This window comes from Micromys minutus (assembly GCF_963924665.1).
Source record: "Micromys minutus genome assembly, chromosome: 22".
Taxonomy (NCBI): domain Eukaryota; kingdom Metazoa; phylum Chordata; class Mammalia; order Rodentia; family Muridae; genus Micromys; species Micromys minutus.
Window position 1 is genome coordinate 26,012,074 of NC_137957.1, and position 16,341 is coordinate 26,028,414.

A 16,341-nucleotide genomic window follows, 5' to 3' on the forward strand; every position below is an offset into this window, starting at 1 on the left:
TGCTTCTAAATCCTGTGGAGTGGACAGGCAGGTGCCTCCAAGGTCCCAGCTTGGATATCTTCCCTGGTGGCAGACCTGTCAATCACTCCTGGAAACCCTCCCCCAACCCTGCTGGGTAACCTTCTTCCACGCCTCCTCTAGGCTGCCAGGAAATCCTGGAACAAACAATACCCTGAGGCTGCTTGTGGTTTTAATAACTAGGGTTTGAGAGTTGAATTTTAAACGAGGAAATAAACGAGTAAAGGAAAAATAATATCCCAGAGCCTCACTATAATGTCCAAAGTTACGTGATTTGGCTTTAGCACAGAGATATACACACTTTATTTTAGGTCATTGAGCCCTTTGGCCTTGTTCTAGCCGTGCTTGTGTGTGTTTAAGTCCGGAGAACACTCTGTCAGAGGATAAGCGACTGTCAAGAGCTGGAAATGTGTGTAAGAGTTGAATTTAGGGGTGACGCAACTCAACCCCGTTAGACTCCTGCCCCCTTTACACAGGTCTCTCTGCTCCAGCCTGTTGCTTTCTTGCTGGTTCCAGGTCGGTTTTTATTGCGGACTTTAGTTGGACTTCCAAACTTCTGGGCTGGGGGGGTGGGTCACCTCCATATTAGTCCCCGCCTCCTTCAGCCCCCCCCCCCCCAGGGGGCAGTGCCACAGCTGTTGGGATAGCAAGCTGCTGAGCCTGCAGCTAGGGACAGAAAGAAAGTATGAAGCCATCCTGGTTACAATATCGCAAAGTAACAGGCGCCGGGACGCTTGGGGCACCTCTGCCTGGATCCCCTTCAGTAAGAGGGGCCGGTATGGCCCGAAGGGCTTTGGTGGCCGGGTTTGGAGGCAGGGGCTGCAGGGCTCTGACCACCGGGAGTAGTGGCGAGTACAAGACCCACTTTGCAGCCTCTGTGGCAGACCCGGAGAGATTCTGGGGTAAAGCTGCTGAGCAGATCAGTTGGTACAAGCCCTGGACCAAAACGCTAGAGAACAGATACCCGCCTTCCACTAGTTGGTGAGTGATGCCTTAGTCATTTCCAGTAACTCCTAACTTTTTGGATGCCAAGGCTGGAAGGTCTGGGACAGGAATCTAAAGTTCCAATAAGAAAGAAAATCAAAATGTACGATGCCTTCAGCTATTTCTACGGCTTGATGGTTTCGTTCTCGTCGCTGTCCTCCATTCTCCGTTTGAAGTTCTCGGTTATCTAGGGTGACCCCAGTTTCACGTAAGAGATTTACTTGCAGAGGCCTTTATTGGCAGTGGGCATGTTGAGTGACCTAAACAAAGGCTTACAAAAACAAAGGCTCACCGGTGCTTGGACTCTGCTGACTGCAAGAGGAGATACTGTGTAAACAGAGTATGTAATAGACTAGGGAATTGTGGACCTGCCTATTGTGGGGAGGGAAAGAGAAGGGGGAGTGAAGTAAAAAGGTAACTGAGCAAGTTCTGGGAGGATTAGACCTTATCATCTCAACGTTGAAGTGATCCTGTTATCAAAATTCAAGGGGCTAGAAGAGGACTGGAAGTAACTGTGTTGGCTGGAGGAATGGAAGAAAGGAAAAAAGAGGCTTAAATAGTGTGCCAGATAGCTGGGAGTACCTTAGGCTTTTGTACAGGAAACTTAAGGATTGCCAAGGGGACTGATTGAGGACAGGTGACCTTAGGTGTCAGGGTAGGAAGAAAGCTTTCATCTGGATGTTTCAATTGTAAACTTCAATTATAAATACTTTCAAACATTGTTTTTATATTCTAAGGAGAAGACACTGTAGGAAAGATCTTTAGATTACTGAGAGATGCCTACAGGTTTTGGAAAACAAAGTGGAGTTTCCAGGTGCCTAGAGCTTTAAGGATGTGGTTGCTCCCATCTGCTAGTCATTAGGAAATGATATTAACTGAAAGGTTTAAAAGAAAAAAGCTACTTAGCAGATGAGGGCAATGCATTGGTCACGATGTCCTTTGGCTGTTTGGTGTATGACTTTCTTCTCACAGCAGAGAATCTGTCAGGAAACTGAGAGGAGTTTGTTCTGTGTCTTCGTCCTGCCTTGTTCCCTAATGGATTTGTTTGTGGGAAAGTTTCCATGGTGATTCTTTCAAATCTGAATACATCTCCCCCACCACAATTCAATTTATTATTCTCGTAGTATGTGATCCACTGACTTTTGTGTGCTGACAGTGAACCAGGCAGTGAATATGTAACAGTGGGTGTATAACGGTGTTTCCTCTCTGGAACTCATTGCAAGGTTTGTGTTCTCCCTCCCTTAGTTGCTGGGCTCACAGTCAAGTGCCTTAATCTCTGTGATCCAATTATTTTTTTTTCCCTCAAAATCAAGTCATTAGTTTGAGGATGAGCTGATTGAAGAATGAAATCGAGCGACCCTGTGGATTAGACTGGAATTGTTATGAGAAGAAAAGCTGTCTTTTTATTTCTGTGTTACAGTCCTGGTAGGAACAGGAAGCTGTTCTAGTGTCCTCTCAAAGATCACTCTTCTGTATATTTGTCACAAATTATTGTTCTCTAACAGTCTAATGTGTCTACCTTTACCCCCAAACCAATATGCAAAGATTTCAGATAAGAGGTCACTGCAGGGCTGGTGAGATGGCTTAGTGGGTAAAGGCACTTGATGCCAGTGTTCATGGCTTAAGTTCAATCCTGGGGACTCTCATGGTAGAAGAAAAGAACAGACTTCCAAAAGATTTTTGTTTATGATGATGATGATGATGATGATGATGATGATGATGATGATATCTGTACCCATGCCACCACACACACACACACACACATACACACACACACACACACACACACGCACACAAAACAAACAAACAAATAAATAAATGCAGTTACCACAAGTTTACAAAGAGGTCACTGGGATACTGTAACTAAAAACTGAAGATAGCCAAATAGGTCTTGGGCAATAGCAGTGGTGGAAGAGAGACTGAATGGAGTCCAGAGGCCCAGGGTGCATCAGGGAAGGCCAAAAGGCACAGCAAAGTAAGACAATATAAATGTGTGTGGCAGGTAGAGTTAAGATTTAGGAGCTACTATCAAAGAACTGGTTTTCTTCTGTAAACTCTGACTCCTACTCAACATTTTCTAAAAGTTGTGCAAGAAGCATACTGCTTTTAGCCAGAACTTTGGAAGAAGGTCCTTGTGTGTATATCATTTCACTCCGTTGTAGATCACACTGTAGATCACTAGCATTTGCTAATGTTGTACCTGAATTATTCATCTTCCTACTCTTAGGGTCTCCACTCTCTTACCTCTTTCAGGGCATTCCGGAAGATCAAAATGAATAATAAATATTTTTAGTCTCATTAAGTTCGGAGGTCTGATTCAGTCTTCCTGAAGTCATTTGGTTGGCATAGCTGAGTTGAGGAACTGGGCAGAGGTGGGACAGCAAAGTCCCATTTTAGTCAGTAGATGGCTTCCTTTTGAGTTACCGCTATTATACCTTATTGTTAGATAATATGCAGATATTCCTGGTTGGCTAGTGATTACCAATAAGGCCAAAGACAAAGAAAGGCGAATGTTCTTATCCCTCCTATATATCTCTGTGGCTAGTGTAGAGTTAGCGTATATTTTTAAAGATGATAGTCAAATAGTAGCATTTTTAGCTGAGAGGAGTTTTGTTGCTATTTTTGAATAGTAAGTGAGAGTAACCAGGAGTCGATGTGAGGAAGCTTCAGCTACCTTCTCAAGCAGAACACATGACTTGCTATAGGGAACTACATGTTCTTAGTGGTGACAGATAAACTTTGGCTCAGTCTCTGATGCCTATGGATGCAGGTGTATTCTCTTTCCGCAAATGCCCATCTCATCATTTTCCTCATCATGAAGCCTTCCTCATAAACAGGGCACAAAGTCTCCAATATCTTACACATATACAGGAGCACAAGTGGGATGTAAGTTTTGAGGATGTCATGTACATTTGGCAACATAGGAGGCTTACTGAAACTCATCTCTAGCTCTGTACTTTGAGATCTCTGAACAGTGAAGGCCAGCATTAAACTGGTGGTTGAAACTTGCTAAAACAAACAGATAAGCCAAAACCAACCAACCAAACAAACAAATCAAAACTAACCAACCAACCAACCAACCAACAGACTAACTAACTAACCAACCAACCAACCAACAAACTAACTAACCAACCAACCAAACAAACAAACAAACAAAGAGCCCCCCCTCATAGCATTTCATGTGTTCTTGCTACTTTGCTTTCTAGGTGCTAATGTCTCTGTTTGAGAGACTCTCCTTGGAGCTTTGTAATACAAAGGGAACAACTGGGAAGTCTAGTAATTTCCTTAATCTTGGAATACAATAGTTGGTGTTCTGGGTTTGTTTGTTTGTTTGTTTTCCCCTGAGGAAGAGGCATTCTTTTGCTTCTTCTGAGATTGAAATGCCACTGTCTTTTTCTCCAATCTTCGGTAATTTGGTTCTTTATTTCAGTTTGTAGTTTATGTTCTGGGCTATCAAGGGATTCTTTTCTATAAAAGCGTCAGGATTCAATTTGATCTCAGCCTTATTTAAAAAGGTTCATTGTTAAGCTTCTCAGTATCTGGGGGCAGATTCAATGACTCAGTGTGTATAGGCATCAGTCACCAGCTATGGAAAACCAAATTCAATCCCTGGAATTCATCTGTTGGACGGACAGAACCAACTCAGCGAAGTTGTCTTCTGGTTTCGACAGGTACACTTTGGCATGTTCCACACTAAATAAATGAATAGATTCTCAGATATTGAATATTGCAATGTATTATAAAGTAAAAAGGTATATAAACTAAGTAAGTATTATTACAAACTGAAAGAAACTAAATTGAGATTACTAGAATATTATTAAGTTTAGATTGACATTCCCGTAGTGGAGAGAGTGTGGTTTGAAGAAGAATGAGGTGCTCATTTCCTGCTTGGTTTTAATTTACAATAGTTTGATCCTGCTAACTCTTCAGTTGACTCAGAAGAACTTAAGGATGCCAATCTCTTACTAGGTCTTCACTATAGAGAACAGGACAGAAAAGGTAATAAAAGGATTCAAAATGACACATGAAGGACATCATTACCAAACTATAACGGGGAGGTCTGGGTGTGACTGCTGACCTTTTTAAGGAGCTAGTGTGTGCCCTGAAGGATTTAAAGAAAAAAAAAAAAAAAAACGTAAAAACAAAAGACACTACCCTTGGAATTCTAGATCTTTATGTAGAACTCTGAGAGTTAAGCGGGCATTTTTGTGTGGCCAATAGCACAGTAAATTCATTGGAGATGAGAAGGTCTTTACGGCCCTTCTTGGAAGATAGTTAACTCTGCACCAGTGGCTTTTAGAGCTTTTTTTTTTTTTCTGAGCCAGTAGTGCCTGCTTATTGAAGGCAGTTGAATGATGGCTTCGGAAAGTCTGGAGTAGCAGCAAGCAGATATTTGCAGCTTCATAAGCTCTGGGTCATAATCATGGGGAAGTCTGCTTATAGCTGTGACTGGCTGAGGTGACGTTTTATTTATTTATTTGTGTGTGTGTGTTTATTCATTGTTGCATGAAATAATACATAATGCACCATCCCACGCTAGCACTAGCTACTCTCTGGCCCTGGCGGTCCCACCGTTTCTAGTTTCCGTGGCTAGCCTCATGTAGTGACTGCCTATCTCAGGGTCCCCGTGTGAGGATTCAGATCACATTCCCAGCCATCTGCCCTCTGTGGTCGTCATAAATCTCTGAAACATGATAAAATCAAAACTCTGGAGGCTTGTAATTTATCAATCAGATTTATATCAGTAAATTGTCACCCCACAAAATGTCCTCTCAGTGAACTCAGAGCCAATTGATACTGATATAAACTGGCCAACTAGATAAGACAAATCGTCCTGTAATCATCCATCCCTTATAAGATATTTATAGCTACCTGTGGCTATTTAAAGCCACGTGGAATCTGGATGGTCTTTCTCTTCCTCTATCTTCCTTCCTTCCCTGTCTCTTTGTCTCTCTGTCCCATCTCTAAAATTCTCAGCCCGCCTTCTTTTTCCACTGGCCAATCACAGACTCTTGTTTTATCTTGTGCCTGCCCTCACCTGCATATGGACAGCAACCCACAACTAATGTATGATTTTGCAATATTGTATAAGCACATTACGCCCTCTGATTATAATCCTCCCACTGTCTCTTATTTTTACCCTACCCCATCAATTCCCGTTCCTTCTCTCCACGTCTCTAACCTGCTTTCATGCTTTTAATTTTTACAAATTTTGTTTCGAGACACACTGCACTTAACCAAGGCACAGGTAAGAAGCTATCTATCTATCGGAGCATGAGTAACTCCAGGGACCACCTCTGTGAAGACAATGATTTCTTCTCTGCCTTCCTAGAACCTTCGTGCTATGACTTTTATCTGAAAGCAATCATTTAGCAAAGAGCTCTGTGTCTGGATTTCTTTTATTAACACCCTTAATCCCTGCCCCTAAGAAACAAAAAGAGAGGGATAAGGAAGAGGGGGAGGGGGATGGACAAGGGGAGGGGAAGAGAGACGTGAGAGGGAGAAAGAGTTCTGCATGGTAACATTTTCTAAAGCCCTCCCCCTTGACTACTGTCCCAACCTCTATTGTTCATTAACTGTGACCATGGTAAGCACATTTATTCACACTGTCTTCTAAAGTAGAGAAGAAGTAGGAAAGTATTATGTTTAAGGCTAAACAAATAAAATCTCTCTAGGTCACCCTTTTCTTTTTATATTTCGGTAGTTCCTGTATAGGTATAGTGTACAGAGCTTAGAGCTATCAGAGGAGCCTTAGCTTGAAGGGGTGGACACAGTGAAGCCAGGCATCCAGAGTGAGGCCAGGCATCCACAGAGAACTGTGGCCTGGAGATGAACTTCGCTGGAGGGGTTGAGTTACCAGAACGTGGGAAACCAAGTCCAGCACTGAAGTTTAGAAATTGATTGGGGGATGAAAGATAAGTGCCTGAAAACTCTGAGATAATTTAATCTGCGATTTTAGATTTGAGTAAAAATTAAAAAGAGGTGCTATTTTAACTATCGAAGGAGGAGTAAGGTAGGAGAGGAAAGGGGTGGGGCATAGAGGGAGGGACTGAGTGATTGGCAGGGGAGGAGGAGAACAGGAGGGGAGGGGCGAGGGAAGGACAACAGGTAAGAGTTAAACTTTGTGAAAGAGTACAAGAAATAACAATGGCTGTCATGGAAACAAACTTGTTCCAGGAAGTTTTAGAAAAGAGACAAGTGTCCTTTAACTTCATAATGAATAATGAAGGGATGATTTTCTCTCTTAAATGGGAAAGTCTATAGTGGTCAAATGGTCCAGACCTGTTTTAAGAATATCGGATTGGAAGACATTTAATTCTCACTCAGAGACACGTGGCGAAGTTTAATCAGGCGATGCTCACGGAGAGAGCCGTGCCAAGGGTAGAACAGTGCGTTGTAGCGTGACCTGCTGGTGGGCAGAGAATTCTGTGGACTTATTTAACAGTGACAAGATTGAGAGACAGAAAAACAGCTTAGCGACCTTCGTGTGACAAATGAAAGTCAGTTTCTTCAACTAGCTATCTTCATCTTTCTCCCCACCACCCACCCCAGTTTTGGAGAAAGGTGTGTTTCAAAGTTGAAGTGAAGAAACCAAGAAGGAGGGGAATTTGGTTTATTTTGAAACTCGTTGCTTCAGAACTCACTGATTTTGCAAGCTGAACATTTTGTGCTTTGTTTTTGTTCTCTTTGGTGCTGGAAGTTCTCGGAAGAAACAGGATAGCAAAATCTAGAAGATCAGATTCACAGCTACTTAGCAGATCTTTAGGGTTTGTTTGTTTGGTTGGTTTGCTTTTATTATACCCTGTAATGATTCTAATGAGTTAGGTAACTAAACATTTCATTGTGATCCTGGCAGAGAAGATAAGGAAATCATTTTTGTTTTTGTTTTTTGTGTCGTTTTGTTTCAAGGGAATTATTTTTTAGTGCATGCTCTCTAAGCCATGAACTATACAAGATGGGTTTGCATATCTTTCCACTCTTGCCTTCCTGAGTGTTACAGTGTTAGTATTGTTCGTGTGCTTTGCACATAGGAAGGGTAGAAGCCCATCTTCCTAAGAGGCCATGTAGCCACTTAGTGGAGGGCAGAGATGGTTAGTAATGATAACTGCAGTGGTCCTGGATGAGAGCCCAGAATTTTCATCTACAAATACCTAGGCAACTGTTTCAGACACTGGGTGCCAAATCCTGAATCGTTTAGAGGAGGATTTGGACAAAGAAATTGTTCTATATTAAAGGAGAATAAAGAGACGTGAACTACTTGAAGTAGGTAATTCAGAACTGGATATAGTTCGTTTTAATTGACTTTTTCCTTTTTTTAGAACAACTAAGGAACGAGAACAGGATTTGAAGATTCTGTTGTTGTCATATGTCAGTGTGAGTTTCCTCAGTTTGGTGGTTATACTGAGGATCTCCAGGGGAGTGCCCTTGTTTATAGTGATTAGAAGATAATTTATTCTGGAGACACTGGGCACTGTGTCAGGAAGTTGTTTGGAAGCAAGCTCTCTTGTGCTTGCAACTTTTCTGTGAATTTGAGTTTATTGCAAAGCAAAGAGAAAATAATATAATACTAGACAGGGATTTGTTCTCTAATGAACTTTGGCTGTTTGACAGAACAGTTCTGACTACCATTAAAGTATTTGGGACATCAGTCCTTTATGTTTTAATTTATGATTATATGAAATGTTGTTCCTATTTATTAATTTTTATTTCCATTTTACGTTATATGTGTTTATCATGTGCAAAATTTTCTGCAGTATATACAGATTGCAGAAAGACTAGGCTTAATTAACATAAACATTATTTTACTAGGGTTTTGTGTGCACATTCTTGTGAGTTCGTGCATGCATGCCTGTGTGCATGCCTGTGTTTGTGAGTTAGGATTACTTGACATCTACTTTCAGCATTACTCAAGAAAATGACGTATTCAGATGTTGTCAAAATCATCTTCAATTCTAATTTGAAGTGAGAGTTTTGTCTAAGGATGAGACATGTGCCCCTTCTTGAAAAGCCTTCAATTAAGCTGATTTATTCACATCATTGTACCCTGTACAGCTGTACTTACATTTGAAAATGAACCATCTTTAGAGATATAAATACATTTTAAGGCACACGGTCACCATAAAGAATTACCTGTTAGAAATAATGTCCCTCAAAATAACCTCATCAGGAAAGACCAATTTTAAAAGATGGGCCTTATTTTGTATTCTGAAGGTCAGAAGCTTGGAGCTGTGCAGTATCTAATTTTCTCAGCCTGTCACACTCCTGAACCTCCAGGACAGAACAGGGCAACCTACAGGAATGCTGCAATTACATAAGCAGGGATGGATTGCCTGGCAAATGGCACAATCAATGAACAATGGAAATTCAATCAGCTGTGACCGATCAACTCTTGCAGGTGTTGGGAGAAAATCTGAACCCTCAGAGCCTCCTGCAAGGCACCATACTTTTCTTTTGTTCCAGCCCAGTGTTATTAGTTGGGATTGGGGAGGAGGATGGAGATCAGTGGGTACTGTTACTTGCTTTATTTCTTTAAAAAAAATCACTTTTATAAACAATTAGGAGCCATTTAGCAGAAGAGATCATTGCTTTCACCTGTCAGGAGTCAGTGCAGGAGAAGGTGTGGGAGGCCAATGGATCTTTACGACAAATATATCTGAGCACACTAGATTCTGTAAGTTACAGTAGTAAAAAGAATATACACGTGTAGATCTCACATCCTTTATCTAAACTACAGATCCAGAGATTGTCTTTCCAAGGGCACTACTGCTTTCTCTGCTGTCCTGTCTGGATGAGGTAAGAGGTGGTAGAAAAAAAGAAGCCACTATTTTAATTGTAATTTTTTACAAAGTACAAGAACTCTGGGTATGAGAGAATCTAGTGGAAGAAAAAGAAAAACAAGTCAAAAGAAACTAACACGCAAGCAAACAAAAACATATGGACTCTCAAACACTAAGCTAGAGAGGGATAGACTGCCATTTTTTGTCTTTTAGGCAAGTAACCAAGCTTAACTGACTCAACAGGGCAAATGAACCCACTGGATACAAATACAGCGAAAACTGTAAGATTTGGATAATAGAAAGACCTTCTGTTGAGGTTTGGTTATTAAGATAATAACACTTTCCAAATATAATCTTTTAAGATGTATCTTATAAGTATGTGCTTCAGTGAGGTAAAATTATACATACATACATACATACATACATATAATTTATACACTTGATATATTTAAAAGGAATATTTGAGAAGTGAAAAAAATAAAGGATTCTCAGTTTCTATTGTCAGTCTATGTGGACACTTGTGAAAGTTAACTAAGATGGAGTGATCACACTTTATATTGTTGAAGAGACATAAAATCTGTAGTATTGATCACTTGCTAAATAACATTGTGCTAATGAATACAAAGTCACTGAGGACTAAGTCAACATTTTGTCTAATGTCACTTTATGTTTTCTCTATCCTCCCTCTGTTCCTGACTCTCAACTGAGAGCTAAACTAAGTTTTATGACTCTCTTCATTCAATCAAAATGAGATGAAGGTGGCCAATCTTATGGAGAAGTAGTTCTCAGATACCCAAATGTTTGCGGCTAGCACAAAATAAAAAGTAAGAGTTATTCAGTGCTTTCCAATTTGAGGTCTAGAATCCTGGATCTATTCTCCCAACCTCTCCTTGTCCCAGGGAGTTATGAAAGGGGAGAATTTCTGTGGAACATCTCAGTGTTTGGTATCTTCATCTCTCATGTGTTTGTTGTCTGCCTTGGACTCCATGGAGTGGAGGGCAAAGGCTGGGCTTCTCTGGATACATGTGGTTGTGTGAAGAGCTTTGGATAATGTAACAAGCAGAGCAAGACTTGTCACTTGAGTGTGAAGCATGTCATTGCTACAACTTTAAGCCTTGAGGCCAACCATGCACGCCGAACTGAATGTAGATTGCCTAGCAACATTGAAATAGAATGCAGTGCTTTGGGGAATCGGCTCAGAACCACAGAAAGGCAGACAATTTTTTTAAGCTACTATAATTCTGAAAATTTCATTATGATACAAGTCATTTCATTATTGTTGGTTAAGAGGAAATAATTTATAGGCTGGTTGCCATTTTTAAATGTCTTAATGAACACAGGCAATGTTAGAGCATTAACACAGCCATCCTTTGTTTAACCACATGTGGGCAAACACAGTACTGAGTGCTTTACCTTGCTTAATATTATTACAACCATATGACATTAAAACAGCATTATGCCTTTTATATGGATGTAGAAATGAAGGAACAGACCTTGTCAGGGGTCTGACAATGCCCAGCACTTCGACAAATCTCAATTTGAATCTAGCCTATATTTGTTCTAAATACATGAACTATATTGCTTCTATGACAATTTCAATTAAATCTAGCATTTCTTTCTTCATGTATCTGTTTTTCTCTGAAACATATAAAAATGACTTATGTATGTAAGGACAAGTGGTATAGGAAAAATAAAAATAATCTGGATTTGTATTTCAGAAATACTTGATAAATAATCATAGTAGCTGCGCAACAATATATGCCCTCTGATAAAACAAACTGCATTTTACTGTGCACAGCAAACCTAATGGTGGGGAGGGAGCCTTAAATCAGCTGACAATTACTGTTTCCAGAGAAAGGGAAAGCAGTATTAATCTTCATACTAAGAATTCCCCATTAGTTTCTGGCTTAAGGAAAATCTATAATGACCACATTATTCATCATGTGCAGTATGTTTTAATGTTTGTTTTGTAAGAAGATGGTGATAAATAGCTTAATTAATTCATCTAAGTGTGAATATTTGAATCTTTTTCTTCTAAGCACTCATTAAAATGTTAGGACTTGTAGTATGTTTGCAGTTATGAAAGTTGTTGGTTTGGTTTACCTTCGAATACATTTACATGTGGTAGTTCACACCACCCGACCCCATAACTCTTTGTCCTGATCCATGCTTTCTTCTGCATATACAAGAAGCAGGATTCAAGCTAGACAGACTTTGATAAATGACATGCTTAGTAGAGTACAGAGATATATCTCTCAGGAGTCTTTACAGTCAGATTTTTTTTTTCAGCTTCAAGAATATCTATCCATTTACCTATCTACCCACCCATGTATCTATCTGTCCGCCTGCCTGCCATATTTATGTATCTATATATCTGTGTATCTATGTATCTGTGTATCTATGTATCTCTCTATCTTTCATATCTATCTATCTATCTATCTATCTATCTATCTATCATCATCATCATCATCATCTATTTCTGTCTATCTATCTATCTATCTATCTATCTATCTATCTATCTCTATCTCTCTATCATCTATTTATCAATCATCTATTTCAGTCTATCTTTATCATCCATCTGTCTTTATCTGTTATTTATCTATGTCTCATCTATCTCTCAGAACTAGTTGTAGTCTCTATCACTTCTCTATGTTATTCAACCAAAATTGTGGCCATTTGAGGGAAATGAATGATCTAAAAAAAAGTAAGATTCCTCATTTCAATATGTTAAAGATGAGCCATACTGAGAAGTAGGACTCATAATTTATTGAACAGTCAATGCATATGTAATTATCCTCTATTTTGTGACTAAGTCACGCCTTTCTTCCAAGAGGATGTGTTACCTCTCAATCATGACAATCATCACACCGTAATTACAACAACAAACAATAGTAAAAGTAGCAATTATTGTGCTCATGTTTTGAGCAGGCTCCTTGCTAAGCCTGTCTCTTTGTTTTCTTAGAGCTGACTCACAAGTTCTCTTCACTTTATTTTCTTCTCGTATGACTAATGATTTTTAACCTAAAATCTTTAGTGGTTATTTCTTAAAGACTCACATGAATCTTGTTATCTATTCTTTGTGCTATTTAGGCAAAAAAATTCTTTTATTCATCTTTATTTAATTGTAGACATCTGCTTTTCATGCTCTACTCGTACCAATTATTTTTAAAAAAATCAATAAATATACATATATATGCATATATGTGTGTGTATGTATGTGTGTGTGCATGTGCGTATGTGAGTGAGTGAGTGTGTGTGTGTGTGTGTGTGAGAGAGAGAGAGAGAAGAGAGAGAGAGAGAGAGAGAGAGAGAGAGAGAGAGAGAGAGAGAGAGAGAGAGAGAGTATTAAATATGTATCTTTAAATCCAAGTTGCAGATGTTCAGGATACCTGTGGTCCTGTCCTCACCTGTGGAAGAGGGGCTTGGGGCATTGCCCTTATGAATAATGTGATGCTTTTCTTTAACTGAATTTTTATTGTTTATAAACAGCTTAGTTTAAAATTTATAATTAATGAAAATTACAATAATGAATATTATATTTTCTTATGAAATACCTAATTATTTCAAGGGCCATACTTTCTGAAAATAATAGCACTTTTCAATAAAATTTTCTTAAACTTGTACTTCTGAACCTTTCTAATGCTCTGATCCTTTAGTATAGTTCCTCATGTTGTGGTGACACCAAGCATAAATTATTTTTATTGCTACTTCATAACTGTAACTTTGCTACTTTTATTAATCTTAATGTAATTATCTATGTTTTTTCATGTTCTTACCCAACTCATATATAAGGGTTATTCCTTCCTAAGGGGCCATGACCCACAGGATGAGAAACTGTCTTACATAAAATTTGAATTTCCCATGCCTGTATATATTTATGTGTGTGCTTGTGTAAACAAGTATGTGCTGTATTTAGGTGTGTATTAAAGAGCAATAGGATTCTAAGCTTTTGCTATAAAATAAACAATATATTTTATAGTTATTTAATATTTCAATACCAGACAATGTTAAAAAAAATAATTCAGGCCATTTACTTAAATGTCTAATGGTCTTAACCTATAGACATCAGATTTGGGCTGCAAACTCACACTTGTTAAATTATAAGGTGCATCAGGTTCACTTCCTATCATACTTACCTGGAGTAACCCTAATTTATTTATTTTTAATTTATTATAAATAAGTGTCATAACTTTAAAAACAAGTCAACTGTGCATATATCTGTATGCATACACACCTCTATATTTATATTTGTATAATGTTTATGGACTCGACATAATATTTTTGACATTTGTCTTGGCTCTGTAATTTACTTATTCTCTTATTCACTTCCTGCTTCATTTACACTACGTTTTTCTTGAGTTGGTCATTGGTCAAATATGTACTAAGCACTTTTATGAGCCAGGTAGTATCCCACGTACTAGATTAAAGTCCAAATGAAGTATGAGTTTGAAAAACCATCTAATCTATTAAAGAAAAGTATTTTGTTTATAACAAGGCAGCTTCACAGGTGAGCTATTTAATAAGGTAAATAGGTGATAGGAAGTATCTAGTTATTAACTTGTGAAATATGGGTCACAAAGTCCATTTAGTTTTATCACCAACTCTTGTCTGAACTGCCTTTGACTGTTGACGTGTGAATAGTGCAAACAGGTTCTATTCTAGCAGACAGTAGCTGTTTTCCATCTAGTGGGTCCTTCAGTAGATACAAGAATCAAGTCCTTTTCATTTTTCCTTTCTGGGGAGTCTCCTTTGTAAGTAGCAAACAAGTGTTGTCCTCCACAATAGGGCTTTACCCTCAGGCTGTTGAGAGACATCAATAGCTTTGCCAGTAACCTGTGATATAAGGGGGATCCATTGGCCAATGACCCAACAAGTTGTAACCAGCTGCTGACAGTAAAGGTTATTACTTTGCGGTTTAAGATGGCTAGTTGGGACATTGTCTCCTTTTTCATTTGGTAACTTTATTTGGATTTCTTACATATATGTATAAATTCGAGGAGCTGCTTAAGTGGGAAGTTTCCACATGGTTTTTCAAATGGCCTTTAGTTCATTGCTCCTCCCTCCACATTCCTTCCTTTACCCTTCCCACCCACCTAATTTCTACTGACTCCACCTATTCTAGTTTTCCTTTATTTTTCCACAACACTATTTTAGTTTGTCTTTCTTCAGGAATCCTCTTCTACCTCCTTATACCTTACTAGTTACCTAACCTCTGGGGTTACTCAAATTGTAGCATACTATCAAAAGCTTAAAATCTAGAATACACATGTATGAGAAAATATGCAATTTTTCTTTTGAAAGGATTCTCAGTCACCTCACTCAGAATGAGTATTTTTTTTCTAGCTCTATTCTTTTATCTGAAATTTTTAATTTTCTTTTAAGCTAAATGGTATTCTATTATGTAAATGTACCACATTTTCATTATCGATTTATCAGTTTATGAACATATAAGCTGCTTCTAATTTCAGGCTATTATAAACAAAGCAATAAATAAGGACGAATAGATCTTCATAGTAGGCCATAGATTCAGTTGTGATTATGTCCAAAAGTTGTCTAGACTTGAAATAAATCAACTCCCAGATTCCTGTGAAACCTCCATATTGATTGCTATAGGGGCCATTCTGGTTTGCCCTTCTTCCAGCAATGAATCAATTTTTACCTTCCCTGCATTCTCTCTTGCATGTGTTGTCTTTTCTTCTATTGATTATGGCCATTTTGAATGGGATAAGATTAAATCTCCAAGTAGCTTTAAGTTTTAACTTCCCTCAGGGCTAAGGATGGTTAATATTTCTTTACTTGTTTCGCAACCATTTGTGTTTCATGTTTTTAAAACTCTTTGCTTAGTTCTCTACTCCTTTTTAAAATTGGGTTGTTTGTTTTCTTGGTGTTTAGATACCAATTCTCTTTCAGATGTATAACTGGTAAAGAGATTTTCCCATTCTGTAGCCTGCATTTTGTTTGGATAATACGCCCTTTACCATAAGGAAGCTTTTCAGGTTCATAAGCTCCTATTTATTAATTGCTAATCTAGTGACTGCTATTTCAGTTCTGTTCATAAAGTGTTTTCCTGTGTCAATAAGCTCAAGACTATCTCCCCACTTCCTTTTCTATCAGATTCAGGGTATCTGATCTTATTTTCAGGTCTTTAATCCTGGAATTGAGTTTCATACAGAGTGATTAGCATAGATTTATTTTCATTTTTCTACATGCAGCCATCCCATTTCATCAACACCATTTGTTGAGGCTGTCTTTTCTCCAATGCATATGTCTGCCTTCTTTTAAAAAATCAGGTATCTGTAGGTATGTGGAAATATATTTTGCTCTTCAGTTTGATTCCATTAATCAATGTGTCTTTTTTAAAGATGCAAATACAATATTGTTTATATTACTATAGCTCTGTAGTATAATTTTACAACAGCAATGGTGATGCCTCTAGCAGTTCTTCTATTATTACGGATGGCAAACAGGTGGGTTTTTGTGTGCAGCCGTGATACAAGCTATAGGCATCAGAGAGGAAGGATCCTAGCTTGAGCAAATTCCTTCATAAGATCCAGCTGTAAGG

At 38.6% G+C, this 16,341-nt stretch overlaps 1 protein-coding gene across 2 annotated transcripts in view; it reads left to right on the forward strand.

Moving 5' to 3' along the window:
* Positions 1-703: 703 nt before the first annotated feature.
* Positions 704-16,341, forward strand: part of ACSS3 (acyl-CoA synthetase short chain family member 3) — a gene marked incomplete at its 5' end in the record, with an annotated part of 191,582 nt that continues 175,944 nt past the window's right edge. For both annotated transcript variants that reach the window (XM_080935711.1, XM_080935710.1), the window contains one exon: positions 704-999. In XM_080935711.1, coding sequence (XP_080791837.1) covers positions 704-999 — 296 coding nt within the window. The remainder of the gene's footprint in view (positions 1,000-16,341) is intronic.